Consider the following 18,239-nt stretch of genomic DNA (forward strand, 5'->3'; position numbering starts at 1 on the left):
AGGGAGGGGGTAGGACTTTGGGACATCGGGGAGGGGGGAGGACTTTGGGACATCGGGGAGGGGGGAGGACTTTGGGACATCGGGGAGGGGGGAGGACTTTGGGAATTTGTGTTGTCCAAAGGCTGCAGATTTTTTGCATATTGGACACTGTAACAATGGCATCTACTTCTGGGACTCCATGAAACGAGGGACCCGTCCACAGCCCGCTAAAACAGCTGCCTGGTACAAGTACCTGGTCTTCTTCACACAGCTAGTGGCTTATTTTGGAGTCCCGTTTTGAGCACATCTTCAAAAACAAGCTTGTTTCTAAACAAAATAAGATGTATTTCATTATTTTCTAATCACCAGAAAAGCATTGGCAACATCTGACTAAACATCTGTTAAGTCAAACAGTCAGGGGTTCAGTCATTCATCTGAATCTTCTGATTGGTCCACTCCACATTAAAGTTTGTGTGTCAGACGGATGCCACCAGGTGTCTCTCCCGGTAATGTTACGCCTTTCATTCACAACAAAGCTGTCTTGGAATCTTGCAGGGAAAATGTACCAGGTCTTCAGTAGGCTAATGCCGGTGTACATTTCCGGGAATATTGATCCCTGTTCCCAATCCCACATGACCCCATGCAGGAAATGTGAAACTAGTGCTCTCTGTGTACATCACGGTCCCTCCTCAATTGTCCTGCGTATACAGCAGGGAGGTAAATAGGTATACTTAGTGAAGTTATACTCTGGGTTTTGGGGCTGACTGCAGGGTAATTGCCTTTCGTTCCTTCAGAACATGGCAGTGTATCATTTCTCATCTATTCCTGGCTAGCCTGTGTATAGAACAATAAACCGCTTTCTGTAACGTGAGACGTTTTTCAGGGTTCACAATAAGCTGCTTATTCTGTATGAAGCATCTCTCTCGACTTTGTTCCTGCGCTTTCATTCTTTTGCCAATTTCCAATTGACCTACTTTCACCCACCCACAGAATAGGATTTTCCTGTCTACTGACTGTGTGTGTGTGTGTGTCTGTCTGTGTCTGTGTCTGTGTGCGTGCGTGCGTGCGTGCGTGCGTGCGTGCGTGCGTGCGTGCGTGCGTGCGTATGAGGGGCCGCCTGGGACAGAATTCATACTTGTAGTTACACACACTATTATAATCTTGCATATACACCACTATACTCATACACACACACTATTATACTCCTTTTACATGTATGAGAGTGTATAGTCCTGTATGTGAGAGAGTATAGTAGTGTATTTGAGAGAGTATATTAGTGTGTGAGAGAGCATATAGTTAGGTGTGATAGGGGTGTAACGGTACACAAAAGTCACGGTTCGATACGTACCTCAGTTTGTTTGTCAAAAACGGAGAATGGCCGTAGATCAGCAGCATTGAAAACACCAATAGACTTGGCATTTGCATTTCTGAATTGCCAGACAGGGATTGTTGAAATAGGGTCGTGAGCTTGGTTTGCACAGCTTGCTTTTTTTTTTCACAGCAACGGTGATAGTAACACCTGGATGGTGCCTTTTCAAATGCGTGTGCATGTTAAAGAGCTGATGCGCCAATGCGAAAACCAAGCCACAATCGTTGTCCGTTACTCTTGATGCTTTTCATGACAAATCAGGCATTAAAAAGGGGTTATGTTCAAGAACATTTTACGTGGGTGATTACAAACTGATTATCCAAGGTGTTCTCGGTCAGTCTTATTACCGTAACCCTATAAATACAGAGGTGAGCGCCGTGGTAATGCTGCACCATATGGCACTTCTGGCGGACCATGCAAATGGTAGGATTCGGAGGGAGAGGGTCTTTAGGGACCATAACGATTTATTGGTACATAAAAATATGTACCTTTATGTCAGACCACTTCTTTTTTAATTCTGGGACTGTGCGCTCCGTGCTACTGACAGAGTTCACTGCTGCAGCAAAATTTTGCCACTCACTCTGCTTTTTGGTGTTGGCAAAACAACTACTTTTCGGGCCTCCACCTCACCCACAACCTCCGTGAAATTTCGCTTTTTTGCTTTTCTCAGTCCTTCTGCCATTGTTTCCGGCAAGACATAATACTTGCATCTGAGTCTGTTTTATATGCAGATCACATTCATGAGGTAATTTGCATTGACCATTTATGGTTAAAAAGGGGTGTGTACAGGGCGGAACGTGAAGCTGATTCAGCTGCGCACACTTGTAGGCACTCTGTGATTTATAAAGCAAAGATTGCGTACGGTGTGCGTACGCAGGGTTTTATAAGTCAGAATATTTTTTGGCGCACGCAAAACTTGGCTTTTGGGCGTACGTACACTTTTCCCACGCACAGTTTTATAAATGAGACCCCTGGTATTTCCACAACGAGACTTTAGTTGGGGTTATCTCAGCCATGTTTGAAAAGGAATTGGGGGAAAGGAACTTTGGCTTTGACTCCCTGAAGTACATGAACTGCGACATGGAGGAGAAAGGGATTGTTGTGTGGGGCCCGCTGCTGCGAGCCACCACCGCCGCGAAGCACCACTGCCCGGCAGCGGGCAGCGGGCAGCCGGCAGCCGGCAGCAGTCAGCGGGCAGCCCGCAGCCCGCAGCCGGCAGCGGGCAGCCGGCAGCGGGCAGCGGGCAGCAGGCAGCGCGTGGTTCAGTCTACTTCAGATTGATATGGAAGTGGAAGAACCAGAGACGTCGGAGACGTAGTCGTTTGTGATTCATAATATCGTCTGGAGGCGCACACAGCTTTTGGCCGTGATAATATGTATCATATGATATAGATATCTATGTATCATATGATATTATTTAGATATAGAGCTCCAGGACTGTAACGCAAGTGTTGTACCATCTTTGTTATTTGGATAACCGTTCTGCTGTTGGTGTTTTGGCACATAACACGTCGGACTCTCGTCTCTGGTATTTCCACAACGGGACTTGTAGTCTGGGTTATCTCAGCCATGGCTGAGAAGGAATTGGGGAAAGGAACTTTGGCTTTGACTCCCTGAAGAAAACAAACCACGATATGGAGGAGAAAGGGATTGTTGCCCGCGATTGTCTCCCGCTAGTCAGACAGGCAGGGGTTCGATGACAGGCAAGCAAGGGAGCGACGGCAGGCGGGTAGTCAGGCAGGGCAGGGGTTCGGCGACCGGAGAATACTAGAAAGGGAAGGAGAGAGTTACTGCGGGGACAGGCTGCTGTAATACTTGAAAATGCTGGTAGGACGATCATCAAGGATAATTACGTCCAGGTGCGGGAGAAGGAGGCCCACCAGCGTCCCATAGCCACTAGATGGCGGCATTGGACCGCGTAGCAGGACGCGACGTGACAGTACCCCCCCCCTCTAGGGTCGCCTCTTGGCGGACGACCCACAGCCGGCGGATGACCCACAGCCGACGGATGGTCCCGATGGAAATCCCGAACCAGCGAGGCATCCAGGATACTCCTCCGGGGAACCCAGGAGCGCTCCTCGGGCCCGTACCCCTCCCAGTCGACAAGATACTGGTGGCCCCGGCCGCGGCGACGTACCTCCAGGAGGCGGCGGACTGTCCACGCCGGATGGTTGTCGATGACCCTGGGTGGAGGTGGAGGCGGAGCGGGAGGAGCTGGTGGAGACAGGCTTGAGCTGGGAGACATGGAAGGTCGGATGGACACGGAGAGATGGAGGGAGTCGGAGACGAACGGCACAGGGGTTGATGACAGACTCCACTTCGAAAGGGCTTAGATGAACCGGGGAGAGATCTTAGGGGAGATCCCCCGCGTACTGGGGGGCAGGCAGACGGCGCCTATTGGCCTGCAGTTGGGAGCGGGAGGATGCGCGGAGCAGTGCGGTGCGTGTGCGCTTCCAAGTGCGCCGGCTGCACATATGAGCCTGGACTGACGGGACAGAGATCTCCTCCTCCAACTCGGGAAACAAGGGCGGTTGGTAACCCAGCGAGGCCATAAACGGGGACAAGCCGGTGGATGCGTTGACCAGCGTGTTGTGGGCATACTCGACCCAGGGAAGCTGAGAGGTCCGGGAGGAGGGGTTGGCGTGGGAGACACAACGGAGCGCGGCCTCCATCTCCTGGTTGGCCCGCTCCGATTGTCCATTGGACTGGGGGTGGACACCGGAGGACAGGCTGGGCGTGGCCCCTAAAGCCGCACAGAATGCACGCCACACCTGAGAGGTGAACTGGGGGCCCCTGTCGGAAACGATGTCTGCAGGGATGCCATGGAGACGAAACACGTGCCTGACCAGGAGATCCGCCGTCTCACTCGAGGAGGGGAGCTTGGGAAGAGCGACGAAGTGTGCAGCCTTGGAGAACCGATCGATCACCGTGAGGATGGTGGTGTTGCCACCGGACGTGGGCAGGCCGGTGACGAAGTCCAGGGCGATGTGTGACCACGGTCGTTTAGGAATGGGCACAGGCCGAAGCAGACCGGAACGGGGACGAGTCGAGGTCTTATTCTGGGCGCAGGTAGCGCACGCCGCAACGAAAGCACGGACGTCCGCATCCATGGAAGGCCACCAGAATCGCCGGCGGATGAAATCCAGGTTGCGCGTGATTCCTGGGTGACAGGTGAGCTTGGAGGAATGGCCCCAGAGCAGCACTCTGGATCGTACATCGTCCGGGACGAACAACCGATTCGGGGGACCGGAACCAGGATCCGGCTGCTGCCCCTGTGCAAGGCGCACCGCAGACTCAACCTCCCAGGTGAGCGTGGCGATCCGACAAGCGGGAGGCAGGATGGTCGTGGGCTCAGTACTCGGGTCCTCGGGGGAGTACAGGCGGGACAAGGCATCCGGCTTGCCGTTCTGGGAACCGGGACGGTAGGTCAACGAAAAATCAAATCTCCCGAAGAATAAGGCCCACCTAGCCTGTCGCGAATTCAGTCTCCTGGCTGACTGAATGTATGCCAGGTTGCGGTGGTCAGTCCAGACGATAAAAGGAAGGGCCGCGCCCTCCAGCCAATGCCGCCACTCCTCCAATGCGAGCTTGACGGCCAAGAGCTTGCGGTTGCCGACATCATAATTCCTCTCCGGAGGGGACAACCGGCGGGAGAAAAAGGCACAGGGGTGGAGCTTGTGGTCGGAGGGAGAGCGCTGGGAGAGGACCGCGCCCACTCCAGTGTCCGAAGCGTCGGCCTCCACCACAAACTGAAGGGCGGGATCGGGCTGGACGAGGATGGGAGCGGAAACGAAGTGTCTCTTGAGACCCCGGAATGCGGCCTCCGCCTCAGGCGTCCATGAGAATGGGCTCTTGGTAGAGGTCAGCGCTGTGAGAGGTGCCGCGACCTGACTGTAGCCCCGAATGAACCGTCTATAAAAATTTGCAAAGCCCAGGAACTGCTGCAGCCTCTTGCGGGTCGGAGGGGAGGTCCACTCGGCCACCGCTGAAACCTTGGAAGGATCCATCCTGATCTGGCCCTGACCGATGATGTAGCCCAGGAATGAGACGGATGAGACGTGGAAGTCGCATTTCTCCGCCTTGACGTAAAGACGATTCTCCAGCAACCGCTGAAGCACCTGCCGGACGTGAACCCTGTGCTCCTCCACGGATCTAGAGAAGATCAGAATGTCATCAATATAAACGAATACAGAGCGGTTCAACATGTCCCGGAGGACATCGTTTACCAGAGACTGGAAGACAGCGGGGGCGTTGGTGAGTCCGAAAGGCATTACTAAATATTCAAAATGACCCAAAGGCGTGTTGAACGCGGTCTTCCACTCATCCCCCTCCCGGATGCGGACCAAGTGGTATGAGTTGCGCAGATCGAGCTTTGAAAAGACCACGGCTCCGTGGAGGGGAACGAAGGCAGAACTAATCAGAGGCAAAGGATCTGTTCTTCACGGTGATAGTGTTCAGCCCCCGGTAGTCAATGCAGGGACGAAGCGAACCGTCCTTCTTCCCAACAAAGAAGAACCCCGCTCCAACCGGCGAAGAGGAAGGGCGGATGATCCCAGCAGAGAGGGACTCCCCGATGTACTCCTCCATGGACTCACGCTCGGGCCGGGAGAGATTGAATAGACGACTCCCCGGAAGAGGAGCTCCGGAAAGGAGGTCGATGGCGCAGTCATAAGGACGGTGGGGGGGCAGGGACAAGGCGCGGGACTTACTGAACACCTCCCCAAGCTCGTGGACACGTCAGGAGGGATGGCGGCAGACGCGAGCTCCGGCGCCCGAGGTGACTGGGCGGACCGTAAACAATGGGACATACAGTGTGTGCTCCAGGACACCACTCGACCGGTTCCCCAATCCATCTGGGGGTTGTGTGTCTTGAGCCAGGGGTAACCCAGAACCACCGGAGAGAAGGGACTGGTAATAACTAGAAGCGAGATGGACTCGTGATGATTCCCCGAAACAAGCAGTTTGACCGGAACGGTGCGGCGCTCCACCCGCGTGAGGGTCCTCCCGTCCAGAGCCTGGGTCTCGATAGGAGGATCCAGAGGAACAGTGTCAATCCCAAAGCGAAGAACCAGCTCCCGATCAATAAAACTCTCGTCCGCTCCGGAATCCAGGAGGATAGAGAGCGGTAGTGTCTGATCCTGCCACAGGAGAACGGCCTCCAGGAGGGGACGGGACACCGAGGGGTTACAGGAGCGGCTCGCCAGGATCCCTCGGGTTACTGGCGAGCCCGATCTTTTCCCGAGAGAGCGGGGCAGCCAGACCGGAGATGGCCTGACAGGCCACAGTAAAGACAGGCTCCGGAGTGCATCCGGCGTTCCCTCTCCTCAGAGGAAAGATGTGTATGTCCGATCTGCATGGGAGAGAGCCCCCGCTCACGGCGAGGTGGAGCGGAGAACGAAGGAGAGGACCGAGGCGTTGCCGCTGACTCGAACGAGGGCGTGGGTACCGAACGTGAGCCTCTCACTCTGAGGCGCTCCCGTAGTCGATTGTCCATTCTAATGGAGAGAGCGATCAACTGATCCAAACCCACCTCCTCCTCCCGAGAAGTCAACTGGTCCTTCACCTCGTCAGAGAGCGCGCCCAGGAAAAACCCCTGTAGAGCCTCCTCGTTCCAGCCGCTCTCAGCAGCAAGGGTGCGGAACTCCACCGCGAAGGAAGCGACGCTGCGGGATCCCTGGCGAAGGCGAAGAAGACGCTGGGAAGCCTCTCTTCCCCGGACCGGGTGATCAAAAACCCTCCGCATCTCTTCGGTGAAGGCGGAGTAATTGCATGAAGCCGCGGAACCACGTTCCCATACGGCCGCCGCCCACGCGAGAGCCTCCCCTCGCAGGGAGCCGATCAGGTAAGCGATCCGTGACTTATCGGTGGGGTAAGTCTGGGGCTGAAGCTCGAAAACCAGGGAGCACTGTAGAAGGAAGCGTTCCGGGGCCGGAATGAACGGTTCACGGGATGAAGGTGCTGGGAGTGGTGGTGTCGGAGAGACGGGGCGCTGGGAGTGAATCGAAATAGTTAAATCCCGAAGACTAGAAGTGATCTCCTGCAGAGTCCGATCGTGCTGCGTCAGGAGATCCCCCTGACGGGACACGACCTGGCAGAAAGCCTTTGCGTCAGCTGGGTCCATTTTGGCCAGTTCGTACTGTCACGGAACAGACGAGGGGACCCAAATGCTGGACACAGGGAGACGGAGACGGAATAAAGGAAAGGGGTTTATTCCGTAGACAGGCGAGTAGTCAGACAAGCAGAGATCAGGAACCAGCGGGGTAGTCAGACAGGCGGGGATCAGGAACCGGCAGGAGAGTCAGACAGGCGAGGATCAGGAACCAGAAGGAGAGTCAGACAGGCAGGGATCAGGAACCGGCAGGAGAGTCAGACAGGCGAGGATCAGGAACCAGAAGGAGAGTCAGACAGGAAGGGATCAGGAACCGGCAGGGGAGACAGACAAGCAGGGGTTCGATGACAGGCAAGCAAGGGAGTGACGGCAGGCGGGTAGTCAGGCAGGCAGGGGTTCGGCGACCGGAGAATACTAGAAAGGGAAGGAGAGAGTTACTACGGGGACAGGCTGCTGTAATACTTGAGAATGCTGGTAGGACCGATACTAACTGTAAAGACGTAGCGACGAACTGGCGCCGGCTGATGTAGGGACGATCATCAAGGATAATTACGTCCAGGTGCGGGAGATGGAGGCCCACCAGCGTCCCATAGCCACTAGATGGCGGCATTGGACCGCGTAGCAGGACGCAACGTGACATAAAATTAATCATCAAGTGTGTATATCCAGAATAAACTATGTGAAGAAGCTACCGCCTCTTCCGTCAGCCAATCAGGAACTCAGGAATCAAACTCACTTCCGTTTCAGTCAAACTCTCAGTACTATACTCTCTCACACACAATACTATTCTCTCTCACACACACTACTATACTCTCTCACATACACTACTTTTCTCTCTCACATACACTACTATACTTTCTCACATACCCAACTATACCCTCACACCTACACTACTATACTCTTTCCCATACCCAACTATACTCTCTCACATACACTATTATAATCTCTCACACACTACTATACTCTCTCCCATACACTACTATACACTCTCATACATACATGTAAAAGGAGTATAATAGTGTGTGCGTTCGTGCATGCGTGCGTGCGTATGTATAGTGGTCTATATGCGAGATTATAATAGTGTGTGTAAGACCAAGTACGAATTCTGTCCCAGGCGGCCCCTAATACATGAATGCATGTGCGTGTGTCTGTCTTTGTTTTTGGTAATGTCTGTCTTTGCCGATGTGCATAAAGTGAACGTTGACTGAGGGTTTTAGTACGAAACCAACAGGTCTGACTGCAGCGGTCATCATGTGTGTCTGTTTCACATAAGAGATCCAGCGTGCTGACCCCAAGATGAGGGTCATGTCCCCTCTCTCATCCCCTCCCTGACTCCTCCTTCTCTGGCCACAGGCGGGAGCAGGCGGTGGAGAAGAGGTACCCCGGGAACAACAAGCGCCACCCGGTCCGGCCCATCGTCAGGCCCAACGCCGTGGAGAAACTCATGAAGAAGAAAGGAAGCCTTTCCCAGAGGCCCAGCCTGCCTGGGGCTAGAAGGTGGGCCCCTGGGGAGCGTCCCTGAAGAGGCGGGCCCCTGGGCAACTCAAAGGGGGAGAGTGTATAGCTCATAGTACTGTCTGAGTCAGCCCCTCAGCAGGCTCATCAAGATGGGCTCCACAAGCTAATCCTTACTGTGATCCCACTTAAACCTCCAGCATCGGATAAATTATGTTAACAAAGTAATGGATATATGATCATATATATCAATTATAATATATGAATGACCCTATTTTGGGAGGATATTTTACATTTATATTTACATTTAGGGCATTTAGCAGACGCTTTTATCCAAAGCTACTTACAATAAGTACATTTGTCAGAAGAAAGAGAAACAACAATATGCTTTCCTCTCCTCCAGGCCTGACCTCCTCCGCTCCGACGGGATCCCCAGCCTGGAGCCTCTGCCCCCCCCCTCGCCGCTGGCGGCCAGCCCCAGGCTTTCCACGCCCCCGGGCAAGGCCCGCTACCGCAGCAAGCCGCGCCACCGCCGCGCCAGCAGCAAGGGCAGCCACAACGACTTCCCCGAGGTGCTGCGGCTCGGGCCGTCCGAGGACCCCCAGCCCCTCCGGTACCCCCAGGGGCCCATCCTGCCGCTGAGGGGCCGGGAGCAGGCCGTGGTCAACTGTGCCAACAACCTGCGCTACTTTGGCCCCGCCGCGGCCCTGCGGAGCCCCCAGACCGACCACCTGCAGCGGCGGGTGTCGGGCACCGGCCCTGACCTCATCTCCTCCACCAGCATAGACTGTGACCCCCGCCCGCGGGCCCCGACCCCCCCCACCACCAACAGCCCCACCTCTTCTCCACTCGGGCCCCTCACCGGGTCCCTAGGCCCCTGCCGTCAGGCACACCCCTTGCCCGGGGGGCTCTCTGATAGTCAGAACCCCCCTCGGAGCTACCCCCTGCCCCAGGGGCAGGACGAGGGGCCCCATCCCGGCGCTGACGGGGAACCGGCGGAGACGCCCCGGCCGGGGGAGCCCGAGGGGCCGGCGCCGCAGGCCCCACCCTCCGCCCTGCCGCGGACCCTCAGACCGCTCAGGAAGGTAGGAGACGCTGTAGCGTTGGCGGCTCTATTGGCTCCATGTCTGGGGTCTGAAGACTGAGCTCAGAGATCAGGGCTCCGCCAGGGTCAGATTAGGGGGCTACTCGCTGTGTGTGAACACGCTGCACTGAGATGCAGATGGTGGTTGTGTAGGCTGGTTGCATCATTCATGACCACTAGTTTGCTTCTTTAATATTGTCCACATTTGGTTCCAATCAAATGTATTTATTTATTTTTATTTATTTTATATTTATTATACATGAAAGTATTAAAAGTAACAAAGTTACAATTTAAAACGGGCCTGTCTCAGTAAAATAGCTGATTTCCAGCAGGTTCCTGTTCTGCAGCACATATAACATATAACAGGGACAAGGCACATCACACGTTACATTTACATACAACACATAACAGGGACATAGCACGTCAGACATCAGTAGGACAATCATATAGACAGTGTTTGCAAGTGTATGTGTTTAATCAACTATGGATCAGAAAGATATGGATATGGATAGTTCGGAATGCTTCTCTCTCTCCTCCTCTCAGGGCGGGGATGAGTCCTCTGAAGAGGAGGAAGGAGAGGTGGACAGTGAAGTGGAGTTCCCAAGGAGGCCGAGGTAAACCGTCCACCATTTCCTCCCTCCCTAGCCGTCTCCTCTCAGTCCGTGGCGTCTAATGTCCGTCACCGCCCCTCAGAGATCTGTCCCTCCTCTCCCCCCCAGGCCCCATCGCTGCATGAGCAGCTTCCAGTCCTACTCCACCTTCAGCTCGGAGAACCTGTCGGCCACCGACGGCGAGGAGGGCAACACCAGCGACCACTCCCGCAGCGGGCCCCTGGAGGGCCTCAGTGCCAGCCAGGAGGAGCACCTGGACGAGCTGCTGTCCCACACGCCCGACATCCCCATTGACATCTCCATGCAGTCCGACGGCCTGTCTGACAAGGAGTGCGCCGTGCGCAGGGTCAAGACCCAGATCTCCCTGGGCAAGCTGTGTTCTGACGAGCACAGCTACGAGGTCAGCTGCTCTCTGTTCACCATGACGACGATGATGATGTTGACGCACACACTTCCCTCCAGACATAAACCCACTGACGTGTGCTAGTGGATCCCAGCCCTTGGTGGCACTCTGCCCGCTTGAGGTGGGGCAACACTACTTTTATAGAGGCTCCACTATGGACTGTATGATTCTATTGTTCTCCTGGTTTGGGAGAAGCGCCTGCTAATGACTGAAATCCATTAATACTAGTGAATGTGAGCAGAGGTTGTCCATGCCTCACTACACTGTTGCACTCATGGAACTATCTGCTAACTAAGTTACATATTTGTAGTTATTTATTATATTTTCAATGATCATTTATGTCTTGATACTTTATATTGAAGATTACTAAAACAATGAGTAAAATCAATGTTATTTTCAATATATGCAGTGTCCTTTTAGCCGTGCTCATCACTCAAACAGCAAACAAACTACTTACAGTGTCCGTACCGTACTCTCTCCCTGTCATGTGTTATCTGTGTATCAGCGTTAATCAGGCCCTCATCTCATGTTCTGTCTCCCAGAATCCTCTGCAGTTTGGGGATTCGGACGGCGACTCCTCAGAGGCGGACGGCTCCGACGCCACCATCAGGAACAACAAGGCAGGGGCCCCATCCACCTGGTGAGGGCCCGACCCAGAGAGGCGGAGAGACGTCTGCATCGTCCTCGCTCTTCCTCGAGACATCTCCCCGCCACCCATAGCAGGAAACTCAGCAATAAGAGGATCGCAATGTAAACCCAAAAAGCAGCCTATGAACTACAAAGAAGTTAAAATGCAATCGATCCTAGATGTCCAATCCGATCCCACTCAGCTCCCTCTCTTCCTAACCCGCCCCCTCCCCCTCCTCCAAAACCTCCACCACCATCACCTCGTCCACCACCACCTCCTCCATCACCGGCACCACCATCCCCCCCCCCTCGGGGCAGCATCCAGGCGACACTAAAGGCAGGGGTTTCCATGTCAATGGTATGGAAGTGAAACATCCATCATCAAGAAAGGCAAATCATCAGGAACAGAATACATGTGCTGATACAAGAAATACAACCAAAGACGATTAGGACGACAAAGAGGAAGTTAGGAAGAGGTTCATCATTAATCGTTTTTTGTGGATCTCTAAGCAGCACGGTAATACTGACTGTATGCAATACTGACTGTATGTGGGTGATTACATAACGATAACGATACTGTATGTGGGAGATGATAATAATGAGGAGGATGATGATGAAGCAGACATGGAACAGAGGTTGATTGTGGACCAGCACAGACAGCTGGCAGAGACTAGGGCTGTAGGAGGCTCTACATCGTTGGGGATTTGACCCCCGGAGCAGCAGGAGGCAACAAAAAAATGTCCCGGGTTGCTACAGGGCAGAGGGAGAGAATTTACCCCTCCCACCTCCAACGTTGACCCCTGTGGTGTCTGGTGGACCTGGAGAGACTCACCGTCCAACCAGCCCCTCCACCTGGGGGGGTACTATCTGAACACGCCCTGCCCCCCCACCATAACTCCCCCTCCCCTGTAGAACAAGCCCCGTCCAACTGCTGCTCAATGGTCTGCAGCCGCCAAACCCCCTGGTGGTCAGCAGCATTAGAGGAAAAAGAAGAGGAGACCATTGATCAAACCAGACCTTGCAGCACAGTCCCCCCCTCCCTCCTGTTCGTGTAGACCTCCGTGCTCTGGAGACCCCCCCCCCCCCCCCCCGATGAGGTCAGAGGTCACAAGGGACACCTTGGATATAATTGTTTATGAGCTTTCCCTCTCCGTGTAGAAGGGACCAAGTCTTATGTACATCTCAGGATTGTTCTAGAACTGTGAGGAGACCAGACCGGATCGAAAAGCGCGTTAATTAGTGAGGTACCGTCTGGCACATATTATGGACCATGCAGGTATATTTAAAATAACTCTCTATTGAGGACAGATTTGTTCGACCCCTTAGGTTGTTGTTGTTTTAGTTGACATCAATGTTGTTTCCATTTGTTGGGGGTCAGGGTAAAGATGCAGTATTCCTTTTTCAGTAAAACAAATCACTAGGTTGTGAGGCGTTATTTTCATTTCCTCACCGGTTTATCCCTATCCCATGGTGATACGAGTGCTTAGTGGTACCAGCTGTGTACATATTAGTGTCAAAAATAGGCACCTAAATGTTTTCTGTGTGGTGGTGGTTAATTAGTCAGCCAGAAGCTCAGGTGGGGAGGGTTTGATAGATCAGAACATTAGGTGTCTAGCTGGCTGGACATACACTGGTGTCATAGAATAATTAGTCTGCATTACACAGATAAGATATATTTTTAAATAGGCCCCTTCCTGTGATGTTGCCTTTGCTGGTTTAAGGCTCAGGTCATAGGTTTCAAAAAGAAAAACGAAAAACAGGAGCAGTATATCGATGTCCGCTAGATGGCGCCATGTATTTGCCTTTTCATTGCAGTACATAAATCCACTCATTCCTTTTCTACCGGTAATCATGACAGTGTTATAGTTCATTCTCGATATAAATTGCTTCTTCTTTTTTAACCCTGTGCTCTTTAGAAATGGATACTGCATCTTTGGAGTCGACATGTTTGTTTTCATCATCTTAAGTGTTTTTTTTTGTCAGGGTTGAAATTACTAATTTTTCAAAAGTAAGTTTTGAGAAGGCTGTGACAAAGTAAGGAATATATAAGCCAGACAGAAGTCCACGAGCACCGACCCCGCTCATGGTTTCCAAGAACCTCATCTCAGTGTTAGTGCTACTACCTTGTGTAAAAAACTCCTAGATGTCATGTTAACGTCACATTCACATTCACGTTAAGTTCCTCTACCCTGTTCTCATAGCTCAGAGTTGAGCTCTAACCTGGTCCCAGAGCTCAGAGAGGAGCGGACTACTACCTGCTCTGCGCAAAAGCTCCTCCCCCTCCGCGCTAAAGCTCCTCCCCTCTGTTTACCGCATCAAGTCCCTTCACGAAGATGTCCCGCTATGAAATGATTGTAGATAGATTTTAATTCAATTTGAATCTTTTGATGTTGTTTGTGTTTCTTTGTAGCTGGCCTACATCATTATTGATTTAATTTATTATGAATGACTAGTCGGGAATTGTGTTTATTCAAAATAATCTGGCAGCTTTAGGAATAGTTTTCTCTGATCCCCTGATTAGTATTATTGAGAGGAAGCACAGCAGATATGATAAGGAGTTGGACAGTATTGAGAGCTGGAGGAGAAATGGTTCAGACTCTCCTCTTAGGGTCGATCCACCCATTGTTGTGTTTCTAATGGGATCATTCATCATATCTCTGAGGCAATCGAGGGTTAGAGGCCAGTGTTCCAATGAAGTCTTCCACACATGCCTTTGCAATATACTTTATAACAGGGTAATTAAGAGGTTATGCCTTAACCAGGTTTTCTGACATTTCCCCTCCCCTCTTTCCCTCCCTATGAACAATACTATTGAACTTACATCAGTTTCTGTAAATGTCATGTAAACCACATACCCGCTACTTTGGGAAGCTCATATTTCCAACCTCCTTCTCCTCTCCAATGGCAATCGAACAAGCAACCCTGGCCAGTGTAGTGCTCATGGGTTTACAGAAGAATAAATAAATGAATAAAAGCAAAAACAACTGCATGGAATAAATGCTGAGGTACTGTACCCAAAATCGTGTGGCGTTTTTTCTCTTGTCTGCTTTAGTTACAGAAGGACAGAAGCTTCTCTTCTGAAGGCACCATGTTGATGGTGCATCTAAACACAGTAAGTAAGTAAGTAGATACTTTATTTCACCCCTTGTGGAAATTCAGGTAACCAGTAGCAACAGACAGTAAAGTTGACGACAACAAAATGTACAAACATTAAAAGTCAACCAAATAAGTCATTCCATATACAAAAGTTGGGGAACCTGATTTAGGCTATAGGCCTGATTTATAGGCTAAGCCCACTTTTGTTTTATTTCCGAATGGATGGATTTCGTGAATGAGATATATCTGCTAGCAACACTAGCCGCGTTTACATGGCACATCTGATCCGCATAGATTTCTATGCGGCATAGATCTGTTCCTAAAATGTGTTCCGAATGTACTGTATACATGGCAGTAACAAAAGTGTCCGTTATGTCTCTCGCGCACACCTGACACATCTCTGGACCGGCGGCGACATAATGGATGTCTTATCACTATCGGGGATTTTAAATTTGATTTTAATGAAAGCACAGCAGGAGAGAGCTTTTCTCGGCCTGCTCCTTCATTTAAGAAGGAGCAGCACAGCGCAGCAACGTCAATTTCTCGTCAGATCTTTATATTTACCCTAAGCTCCGTCGCAAACAAGAGGAATTTGGATGCGAGTCCGCAGCCAAGACTGGTGGGAGAGAGTGGTCTTACGGGAATTTAGTGACCAGGGGCCGGATTCACAAAGCATTCTTAGGAAGAAAAAAAAAAAGCCCGTAAGATCACATCTTACATTTATATTAGTAGCACTTTTTTCTTAACTATGTTCTTAAGACAAAATTTAAGAAGATTTGATATTCTTGAAGAGTTTCTTAGTTTTTTCTTAACTTTTTTCTCAACTTTCTTCTTAAGTTTTTTCCTAAGTTCCTATGTTTTTTCCTAAGAAAGTACTTAAGAACAAATGAGATTCTTGAAGACAAAGTTCTTGAATTTCTTCTCAAATTTCTTCACAACTTTAAGATAACCCTTCACCAGTCTTAAACCAGCTGAAGTGAAAAGGTAAGTCTTTCTTTAAACATATCTATATGACATTTATATTAATTCATTAATATATTGCTTAAACCAAGACTATATGTTAAACAATGTTGTGAATTTAAGCTTGTCATACTAGTTTTAATATATCAAAAAAGCCTATTTTGACAATATTAAAAGAAATGGGCCTAAACTCTGTCAGTTACTATTGATAATACCAGACAGTGTTGAGAAGTAATAGTTATCAAGGATGTTTGATGATACTTGAATGTTCTCTTAAGTATATCAAGAAGGCAGTTGTATTTATTTAGATTATTAGATAATTTCAGTAGGCCAAGTCACTGAAAACATATTACTCTTTTTTTTTTAGATGGAAGTTCTTTGGGTGGCAGTTAGGGAGGAAAATCCACCAAGGCCATTGAGAGACAGAATGGATCCGCTTATACTCCTGAGATTTTTTGCCTCTGGGTCTTTTCAAATGGTGGTGGGGGGCACCCTGGGTGTGAGCCAATCATCCGTTAGCCGAGTCGTCAGAGATGTTACAAATGCACTCTGTAGAAGAGCACGGCAGTTCATCAAGTTTCCAGCAACAGACGCAGAATGCATTCAAACCAAACAGAAATTCTTTGAAATAGCTGGATTTCCAAACGTGCTGGGGGCAGTTGATGGGACACATATTGCAATCAAAGTATGATAATGTACAAATATCCTATTCTTGTATTCTTGTTATTTTGGATCCATTATGCTTTGTTATATGTTGTTTATAAAAATATTGACTTGAATATATATATATATATATATATATATATATATATATATATATATATATATATATATGTGTGTATATATATGTATATATATATATATATATATATATACACATATATATATATGTGTGTGTGTTACGTGGGGATTAATGTGCTAACTAACTTATATTCATTTCATAGGCACCAAGTGATGAGGAGGATGGCTTTGTCAATAGAAAGAACTTCCACTCCATTACAGTTTTTTCCTATCGTTTTCGGTCATGTACCCATACTATGGTCACTTTTCCCTATCACTTAACACAGTGGGCTTTAGAGACACACACCTCTGCATATCTGTTAACCTTTGGTGCAAAATGCACTACAAAAACCACACCCCAAACAATGCTGCCATAACTTAACACATGTTTCCTCTCAGAACACTATGACCTAAAAAACACTAACATCTTGAAGCATTGCCAATTGCATATATAAAATGTTGCTGTGTCCTCCAGTTTGGCATAGATTTCCTGTAGTGTTGCATTGAAAAAAAGAGAAAAAACACAGACAAACACTTCTTTGGACTACAGTAATAAAGTTTGTAATATTACAGTATGACAATCCAAGCCAAGTATCTGCTGACAGTGTTCATATGTCGGTTTAAGTGTTTTATGAGAAACTGAGAATAACAATTTTCAGTTTTTGTAATGCAAATTACATACAGTAAGTACGTAATATATGATCCAGAAACAAATCACAAACACAACAGTTTTTTTCACTGTGCTTTACTTTTTGGAGATTTTGTCACAGTGCAAGTGTTACACAAAACAGAAAATACATTACAAAGTCAAAAAATGTGTTCTAACAAAAAATGCAATGCACAAAACCTGCACATACTGTATATTACAATAGCCCAACAGTGGCGCAGAATTGGGCTAATCCCTCCTATCCTCCGCATATGACCACCAGGTGTTTTGCATTGCAAAACTTATCCTCTGTGTTTTGTACAGATCATTGTATGTAGTGTTGCTTTTACGTAAAAAAAGTAATTCCATGCCAATTCACCAAGAACTATGGTGCACAGGGGGGAAAAAATCTAAATGACTGTAAAATAAAATAAATAAACTATAAACTAAATATTTTTTCTTATTCAAACATGTAACTTCATTTGTCTGTCCAAATGCAGCATCTTTCCATCTACAGTGATCTAAATTACTGTTTAGATCACTGTACTGTTACTGTTTTGAACAGAAAGTTCACTGTTTTGAACAGAGTATCTAAACATTGGTAAAATATGCTGTAGTTCCACAGCGTTTTGCCGGTAGTGAACATTGACTGGGGCAGGTATCCATGAAATTTGGAAGAAGGCGTCATTGCCAGCATTTGTATCTTAGCATAGGGGCAAGTAACCACAGTTTGGTTCACATGGTCTACTGGTATGCTCACTGTGTGAAGTGTTTAGGGAATGTGAACATGGTTTAGGTAAATTGCCTAAAACGATAGGAAAAAACTGTAACACTCAGGTGATCTGTGATGCAACACTAAGGGCCCTATTTTAACGGTCTGAAACGCAAGTGGGAAGCGCAAAGCGCAAGTAGCTTTGTGGGCGGTTCTACGGCACTATCGCTATTTTACAGGCGGATAAATGACGCTTGCGCCGCGGCGCAAGTGTCAAAAGGGTTGGTCTGAAGCAGCCTAATTACCCGTAGGTGTGGTTTGGGCGTAATGTGCAACAAACCAATGAGAGTGCCAGCTTCCATCCCCTTTAAGAGCCATGAGCGCATTTGAATCGGACGAGTTGATATT

General features: G+C 49.5%; 1 protein-coding gene across 1 annotated transcript in view; it reads left to right on the forward strand.

The window, feature by feature from the left end:
* Positions 1-12,683, forward strand: part of si:ch211-45c16.2 (mitogen-activated protein kinase kinase kinase 13) — a 50,782-nt gene extending 38,099 nt beyond the window's left edge. The window contains exons 10-14 of the mRNA XM_056580525.1: positions 8,811-8,954; positions 9,316-9,997; positions 10,540-10,610; positions 10,716-11,007; positions 11,553-12,683. Coding sequence (XP_056436500.1) covers positions 8,811-8,954; positions 9,316-9,997; positions 10,540-10,610; positions 10,716-11,007; positions 11,553-11,654 — 1,291 coding nt within the window. The 3' untranslated portion in view covers positions 11,655-12,683. The remainder of the gene's footprint in view (positions 1-8,810; positions 8,955-9,315; positions 9,998-10,539; positions 10,611-10,715; positions 11,008-11,552) is intronic.
* The last annotated feature ends 5,556 nt before the right edge of the window (positions 12,684-18,239 follow it).

This window comes from Gadus chalcogrammus, chromosome 20 (assembly GCF_026213295.1).
Source record: "Gadus chalcogrammus isolate NIFS_2021 chromosome 20, NIFS_Gcha_1.0, whole genome shotgun sequence".
In the NCBI taxonomy this organism is placed as follows: Eukaryota; Metazoa; Chordata; class Actinopteri; order Gadiformes; family Gadidae; genus Gadus; species Gadus chalcogrammus.